Source organism: Monodelphis domestica, chromosome 2, assembly GCF_027887165.1.
Source record: "Monodelphis domestica isolate mMonDom1 chromosome 2, mMonDom1.pri, whole genome shotgun sequence".
Taxonomy (NCBI): Eukaryota; Metazoa; Chordata; class Mammalia; order Didelphimorphia; family Didelphidae; genus Monodelphis; species Monodelphis domestica.
The window spans coordinates 193418314-193426994 of record NC_077228.1 but is presented as its reverse complement, the minus strand read 5'-3'; the positions used below and the strand labels follow the sequence as shown (position 1 = coordinate 193426994).

Below are 8681 nucleotides of genomic sequence, written 5' to 3'. Positions count from 1 at the left end.
TACCCTTCTTTTCTCTAAGATCTGAGACTCCAGAAACCCCGGCAAGAAAGAATTGAGCACCGCCCTCCTTCACCCCCACCCCCACCCCCACCCCCAGACCCCCGCAAGTCCCGGAGGTGGACTGTTGCATGCCCACGTGGATGTACGCGTTTGATTGCCAGAGGGCACTTTAGCCGTGTAAGGCACAGACCAGTGGTCTCATTCCCAAGAAAACTTCAATAGGCGCCCCCTCCCCAGACAATCCCCTCCCGAGAAAGAAGCTCTTTAATAAGTCCCACCCATCCGCCCACAAATCTGCAGGCACCTCCTGCCCTTGGCCCCGCCCCGCCCGTCCCAGCCCCTCCCCGTTGCGCTGGGTTGGGAGGCGGGGCCGGGGGCGCGGTTCCCAGGCTGGGGGGCGGAGGCCGGGGGAGGCGGGGGGTGGCTGCCCGGGGCGGGGGCTCGGCGCGGGCCCGGGAGATGCCGGTGTCGGCAGCGGCGGCCGGAGCGGCGGCTGCAGCAGCGGCGGAGGCGGCGGAGGCGCGGAGGCTGCGGGGCCCGGGCGGGGGGCCGGGCGGGGGGCCCTGGCTAGAGCGTAGCTGAGACCATGGAGGGGCAGAGCGGCCGTTGCAAGATCGTGGTGGTGGGGGACGCGGAGTGCGGCAAGACGGCGCTGCTGCAGGTGTTCGCCAAGGACGCCTATCCCGGGGTGAGGAGCTGGGGACCCCGGGGATGCGCTCCCTGGTGGCGCGGAGCTGGGCGGCTGGGTACAGGGGATCTCGGGAGGACGGAGGGGAAGCCTGCAAGCCGGAACGATCGAGACTGGGGGCATAGGCAGCGGGGTGGGGGCTGGGGGCTGAGGGACAGGGCTTCGATCCCGAGGTTTGAGGGACCCAGAGGAGAACCAGAAGAAGGCGATCTCCGTCTAGGAAACCAGGGAAGGGAAGAATGGGGGCTGCAGGAGAGGGGAACCACGGAGGGGCTCTCTTTCTCGTAGGCAGTTCCGAGAGTCTTCCTAACCCCCCCCCCAAAAAAAAATCCCCAGGCGATTCCATGCCCAGATCCTTCTTCGAGATGAGTGGAAGGGGATATCTAGCCCGAGTATGGTAGGGGAGCGGGGGAGAGGGTCCCCAGCATGACCCAGTGCCTCCTGTCCGCAGAGTTATGTCCCCACCGTGTTTGAGAACTACACAGCGAGCTTTGAGATCGACAAGCGCCGCATAGAGCTCAACATGTGGGATACTTCAGGTAACTCCCTCTCCTGTCATCTCTCAAGGACCTGACACCCCCCTCCCAAGGCCCAGGCCTCCACTCCAGCACCAGCTCTCTGAGGAGGACCCCCCAAGATGTTCACTGAACTGCTCCATCCCCAAAGGACACTTCCTATCTCCGCCCTCCTCCACACACATAAAAGCCCTGAGCTTTCCACCCATGCCCTTATAAAAGCCTCAACCCCTCACCCCCCTTCCCAAGTGTAAAAGCAGGCTTACATCTTGTCTGCCCAAAGGGGGAAACAGAGTCACAAGGCATCTAGAGGAAGCATTCCACCCTTAGGCTGAGCCCAGGAGGATGCAAGATGTGTGTCTGTGGAACTGAAAGGAAGGGAGCAATTTATATTTTTGCAACCTTTTTTCTTTTGAGATGAGATCAAGCTCAGAAAAGTCTCTTAATTAGAGTTTGGGGTCAGGGGCTTGCCGAGATAGTCCAGAGCACTATTCTATAATAATTGAAAATTTCTTCCCAGAATCCTAACACCCTTACTTGCTTCCCCTCTCCCCCAACTCCTACCTCCAGGAACCATGAGGGATAATTCAAGAACTAATTGACTTTATTACTCATTGATCTTTGATATTTTCCCATCCTGTGTATTTGTGTTCGGGTAAGGGGGGCTGGGGAGGACCCCTAGATGGAGAATGGCTAGAGTGCTGGGCCTGGAGTCAGGAAGACTCATCTTCCTGAGTAGCCATGTGACCCTCTTTGCCTCGGTTTCCTCATCTGTCAAATGAGCTAGAGAAGGAAACAGCAGCATCTTTGCCAAGAAAATCCTAAATGGGGTCATGAAGAGGAGCCAGACCTGAAAGCCACAACAGGGAGCTCTTTTCTCTGGCTCTGACTCCTTTTCACCTATTCTAGTCCCCTTGCTCACTCCCTGTTTAACCAGAACCCCCTCTCTTCTAAGCCTTCTTCTAAGGGTTCTGGACCTTTGTTTCTCTTTCCATAGGTTCCTCCTATTATGACAATGTCCGACCACTGGCCTACCCAGACTCTGATGCTGTCCTGATCTGCTTCGATATCAGCAGGCCTGAGACCCTTGACAGTGTGCTCAAGAAGGTGGGAGCTATGGTGGGAAACTCGAGATTCTCCCCCTTAGGAACGCTGGGTATCCTGGGCATCTGTGCTCCGGGGAATTTAGAAAGTGACTTCTGGGTCGCCTAACCCAGAGATTCCCTCCTCCTTCTCTGAAATGAATCCCAAGCCAGCCTTGGGCTCTCCCCCACCTCCAGCCTGTTCTGGGTGGGAGATCGGGAGCTCCCTGGCTTAGGGGGTGGGGCTGGGGAAGCCCTACTCCCCAGCTGCCTTCTCCCCGGCCCTGATTTCCATGAGAAAAGTTGGTGGTGAATAGAGAGGAGAAGTGGGCTCAGGGCCTGCTGGGTTCCCGGGAGGAGGAGGGGGCAGGGGCTGAATTAGTCTGTTCCCAGGGAAAGTTTGGGAAAGAGAGAGCCCCTTCACCCCTCCGGGGAGGTCAGCCCCTCCCCTGAGGGGAGGGGAGTGGGAAGCCCCAAACTCATTAGGCTCTCGCGCTCTCCCGACTCAGCCCCCCAGGAAGTTCCCACGACTCCTGCTCTCACTACCTGGGGAAGCGTCTGAAAACCGAAGGGGCAGGCTGGGGGGAGGCAGGGGGTGGGTCTCCTCCGGAACCAACCTTTTCGTTATTCCACCAGTGGCAAGGGGAGACCCAGGAGTTCTGTCCCAATGCTAAAGTCGTTCTGGTCGGTTGTAAACTGGACATGAGGACAGACCTGGCCACCCTGAGGGAGCTCTCCAAACAGCGGCTCATCCCGGTCACACACGAGCAGGTGAGGCGGAGCCTTGGCCCAGCTTAGCCCCGGTCTCTGGGGCATCATCCCTGCGGGCGGCTCCCTCATCCCCGTCTCTCTGTCCCAGGGCAGCGTCCTGGCCCGGCAGGTGGGCGCCGTGTCCTACGTCGAGTGCTCGTCGCGCTCGTCCGAGCGCAGCGTCCGAGACGTCTTCCACGTGGCCACGGTGGCCTCCCTGGGCCGGGGCCACCGGCAGCTGCGCCGCAGCGATTCCAGGAGAGGCTTACAGAGGTCAGCACAGAGATCGGCCCAGCTGCCCGGGAGGTCAGACAAGGGGGCCGAGGCCGAGATCCGAAAGGACCGAGCCAAGAGCTGCAGCGTCATGTGAGGGGCTCACCCGCCACCCCTCTCCGGGACTCACCCGGATCACCTAGTTTAAGCTGGCCCCGGGGCAGGGGAGGGTGGATGGGAGTTTTATGCCCAACATCTTCCGTCTTCCCCCTCTCTCTCGTACTTGTAGAACTCTGGGCAGGCTGGGAGGGCGCCTGATAATTCTCTGACCTGGGCACAGTGCCCTCGGGGGAGCCCAGGCACGAGGAGGGAAATGAGGAAAGGCCCAATCCCTGGGCGAAGGCCACCTTCCTGCACCTCCCCCAGCCTTCATATCATGTTCCTGGTGGTCCCAGAGCCACCGCCCCCCCTCGCACCCCCTCATCTGCTTCTGCTGCTGTTTTCTCAGACCCCCTAACTCCAGGCCACATGCACTAAATTCAGGACAAAGGACGAGTCCCCATCCAGCTCCCTTCCCTGCTGCCTTCCTCCACCCGCTGGAGGCTAATAAAACCCATGTCCATGGAAAGCGGCTCTACTTCACTTCATTGCACTTTTAAAGGCTGTAGAAGCAAGAGGGGTGCACGTTAGACCTGCCCTAGTCCGGTCTCTATTTGGGGGCCAGTGATGGAAATCAGGCCCCAGCTAGGACTAATGTCGGAGGGTACCACAGATGGAGTCTTGGTGAAGGGTGGAAATCAGAAGAATGTGGGTGTTACTAGCTCCGGGAGGTGGGGGAGATTTTAGGCCATTCCTATATATTGACCAAAGTAGCTGGCCCTTCCCTTCCTTCTGGCCTCCATTTACCAGGAGGAAAAGGAGGTTCTCTGGGGAAAGTGGGCCGACCCACAACGCTCCTCAGACCCTTCCCACTATCTTGGATGGGGGGAAGAAAAGTTGGGCAGATAGCCCCTTCCCATGAGAAAAGTATGGTGGTAGCTGGCTGGGTCCCTTGGGATACCACTGCCTCCAGGCAGCCTGATTTCAAGTCTTGGGAGCCCCAGTTGTCAGGGGCTCTCCCCAAAATCTTTGGCACTCCTTCTCGCTGTCATAGATTCCCTCTCTCACTAACATCCACCTTCCAGATTTCCCTCAGGAGAATAAAAATCACTTAAATTCCAACATCATCAAGTTCAGAAAGTTAGGAGAACTTTAGTGGGTTTGGGGGGTTTTGGCCAGTGTTTCAACAGCATTTCTGAACTCCCTTCATTTGAGAGGCAGCAATTTTTGTTTGTTTTTTTAAACCCTTACCTTCCATCTTGGAGTCAATACCATGTATTGGTTCCAAGGCAAAAGAGTGGTAAGGGCTAGGCAATGGGGGTTAAGTGACTTGCCCAGGGTCACACATTTCTTTGTTTTTTTAAAAACTTACTTTCCATTTTTAATCAATACTGTGTATTGGTTCCAAGGCAGAAGAGTGGTAAGGGCTAGGCAATGGGGGTTAAGTGACTTGCCCAGGGTCACACATTTCTTTGTTTTTTTAAACACTTACTTTCCATTTTTAATCAATACTGTGTATTGGTTCCAAGGCAGAAGAGTGGTAAGGGCTAGGCAATGGGGGTTAAGTGACTTGCCCAGGGTCACACATTTCTTTGTTTTTTTAAACACTTACTTTCCATTTTTAATCAATACTGTGTATTGGTTCCAAGGCAGAAGAGTGGTAAGGGCTAGGAAATGGGGGTCAAGTAGTGCTCAGGGTCCCACTGGCAGGAATTATCAAGGGCTAGATTTGAACGCAGGACCCCCTGCCTGGTGCTCTATCTACAGAGCTACCTAGCTGCTCTGAGGAGCAACAATTCTAAGGTTAAATACTCACCAAGGCGGGGCAAAATTAAATCAGTTCCAAAAGTCATAGTATAAAAAGATTTAGAACTAGAGAGACCGAGTTGCACTCATTTTGCAGATTTTGCAGCACAGTGCCTGACACAGAGTAAGCGTTTAATAAACGCTTTATATAGTTGAGGACAAAAAAACCAAAACCGTGAGGGCTCAGAGAGATTTTCTCTTGCCCAGGATCTATGGGAACAAGTTCCTGGATCCAGGTCGTTTGCCTCCTGGTCCAGCGCTTTTTTCCAATTCACCCCTTTCAGAGTGGAGAGTCAGGGTGGACGAGGGAAGCCAGGTGGAAGGGACTGTTGTTATAAAACCCAGCAGTGATCTGCTTGTGTGTTTTGATAGGTGTCTGGTTGCAGCCTGACCACCTTTCCTCCCCAGTCGTGGTGCCAAGGACAACAACTGGGAGGGGGAGAAAGAACTCTGTTGAACTTCTGGGAAATAAGAGGAGAAATTTCTCATGGCAAAAGGATGGAGAATTGCTGTGTACACCAAAAAGTCACAGCTGCTCTCATGTCGGTTCCACTAATCCTCTTCTTGGGAGTATTAAATCTCCATTGTTTTGAGGGGGAAATGCCTTACTTCCAACCCCCATGCGCCAGCCCAGGCCTCAGGTTCCTAATAACAGGGAAACAAGGGCAGGCAGGCCCTCACAGTTTCAGCTCTTGCTCCCCCATCTCCCCTGTCTCCCACCCTGCCATGTTCAGCTTCTCCCCACTCCCCCGAGGAGTTCCCAGCCCCATACACTTGCATCTATCCCATTCCCATCCGAGTTCATCGCCTATACCTTCTTTGGTGAGATTTCTCCCCCAGAATCTGCTCAAAAAATGGATTTTAAAAGGATTCTCCCCCATTTGCTCCCCTCACTAGCTCCCCATCTCTAAGGAAGGAAGGAAGGGCATTTCCCCGGCCGCCCAGGACTCTGGTTCTAGCACCCGGCCTTAATGAAAAGCCAGCCCCCATAAGCCCAGACTCTGTGAGACCAGTGCAGAGAGCTGGGAAAGGCGGCCCCCTCCGGGATGGCCACAGACCTTGGACTCATAGGCCTGGCTGCGATGTTGCTGCCCCACGTGTGTGACTCCCACTTTATCCCCTGACCACTATGCGGACCATCCGTGAGAGATAAGAGGAACTACACGGATTCTTGATTATCTGCTTCGTGGCTCCCAAGGAAATGATAAGATTGGCTTTACTGGCCTGCTAACTCAGATAATCTTCCCTCCTCCATCCACCTCTCCCTTCCCTTGCTCCCTCCTCCCGGTAGTTTGCATCCAGGAAAAATAAATTTATTTCAGTATCAATCTTAAAAAACACCATAATTGGGAAGATAAACTTGCTGGGGAGGGGAGAGGGGTGAAAAACACCAGCATTTAATGCATTTCCAATGCTTGCCATCAGGAAATGAATTCCGCATCCTTCCCTACACCTGAGGTCCACAGACAGGCCCTGAGGTGGGGGGGGGCAGACAGATTTGGGGGTGAGAATGGGGGGTAGGGGTGGATCTCTCATCCTGTTTCTCTGAAATCCCAGCAGCCAGGAGGGTGGGGAACTCTGGCACCTAGGACCAGGAGGAAGCACCAGGGGGCTGGTTCAGCTGCTGCTTTCCCCACAAATTAGGCATCCTTGTGGAAACAATGTCGCCTCAGTTAATCATTTAATGAAATAAACAGCTAATCAGACTCTGGAGAAGCTGCCACTGTTTCTGAACCTCTGAGACACTCGACTTGCATTAGGAGGGGGGAAAGGGGGAGGCAGGAGAGTAATTGGACAGAAAGCAGGCAGTCTTGGGAAACTCCTCTGATAGAAAAGACTGGCTCCTCTTTCCCCCTCCCCAGATTTGAGACCTGGGACAAAACCACCTACCCAGAAATGCCCAGGAATGGATAGCGATGCTGACTTCTCCCTGTGGGCTGCTGAGAATGGGATGGGAGAGGATGAGAAGAGGCTTGCCGGAGAGGGCTCCCTACAGGGGAGGAGGAGAGAGTGGGGGGGCTTGTTCTCAGAAGGCCTGACCCAGGCGGATGGTCTGAGCTCTTGGGGCCCCCTCATCTAGTCTCTGGCTCCTGACACCAGATTGGTTTTGGCCCACGTTGTTTGCAGGTGTCCTTTTGGGTGCTCCCCTTGTTGCCATGGTATCACACATTCCGTGTATTTCTCTAGAGGTCCAGGTCCAGGGTGGAAGAAGGATTGATTGTATTAGGACCACAATTTTAAAACAAAAAGAGGCCCCCAAAGTCTTCTAGGCTGAGACTCATTTTCTAGATGAAATAAGTTCAGAGGGAGGCAGGCAGGAAAGAGCCTGGAGTCAAAGGATCTGGGTTCAAATCCCAAACTCCAGTATTGATCGCCTCTTCAACTATGGGCAAGTTACCTAACTTTCTTTGCCTATGAAATGAGGTGGAACTGGGTGGCTTTTGTGGTCCCTTCTGGTTCTCAATCTATACTCCTATGAAAGTGTATAGGAGAAACGAGCTCCCTGAGTGTCAGGCCACAGGCACTGTGGCTATCTGGAGGTGCATCTGTGGAGGTGACATCAGAGTAGAACTCAGATAGAAAACACCCTCTTTTCTGGAAGCTGCTCTTAGGCATTGGATAGAACCCTGGACCTGGAGTCTGGAAGTCCAGAGTTCAAATCTAGCCTTGGACCTTTACTGACTCATGTGACCTTGGACAAATCATTTAAGCTGTTTGCCTCAGTTTCCACAATTATAAAATGTAAATATCATTTATTTTGCAGGGTTGTTGTGAGGATCAAATGAGATTATATATATATATATATATATATATATATATCTTAAATGTTATCTTTATTTTATTCCAATAACAAATTTACACATTAACTTTCCAAAGTTACATGATTTATATTGTCTTCCTCCCCTCTTCTTTCTCCCCTCCTGGAGTTGACAAGCAATTCCACTGGGTTAATCATGTATTATCACTCAAAACATAGAAAAAATATATACATTTTTAACTTTATTTATTCAATTAATTAATTTAGGATATTTTCCCATGGTTCCACGATTCACATTCTTTCCCTCTCCCCTCCTGTAGCCTATGAGCAGTTCCACTGGATTTTACATGTATCATTGAACAAGACCTATTTCCAATAATATATATATATATATATATATATATTTAAAGGGCTTAGTGTAGTGCCTGTAACATAGGTATTTTATAAATGCTTATTCCCTTCCTTCTGGAGAAGTTGAGAGTGGGGCAGACTGGTGGCTTCCTGACCCTGGTTCTGTGCTTGTCTCCTCTTCTCCTTACTCCATCCACTTGAGTTTCTGAGCTCTCTTTCCTGCTCCCCAAACACCAAACTGAGTCAGCTTGAAAGTCCAGCTCCCTGGTACGTGGGAAATATGAGGAGAGGGTGGTGGACGTCTGCCAAAATGATAGGAATGGGCCTTTCCCCAGTGGGGAAGCTCCACCCCGCCCCCAAAAAGGCCTGAGTCTTGAAATCTGAAATAACAGATGTCTGTTCACATATTAATGAAATTG

General features: G+C 52.8%; 1 protein-coding gene across 1 annotated transcript; it reads left to right on the top strand.

Moving 5' to 3' along the window:
• The first annotated feature begins 424 nt into the window (after positions 1–424).
• Positions 425–3876, top strand: RND2 (Rho family GTPase 2). Its single transcript, XM_001362479.4, has 5 exons — positions 425–688; positions 1140–1227; positions 2201–2310; positions 2922–3056; positions 3145–3876. Exons 1-5 carry the CDS (start codon positions 587–589, stop codon positions 3403–3405), a joined length of 696 nt encoding a protein of 231 aa, XP_001362516.1. The 5' UTR covers positions 425–586; the 3' UTR covers positions 3406–3876.
• The last annotated feature ends 4805 nt before the right edge of the window (positions 3877–8681 follow it).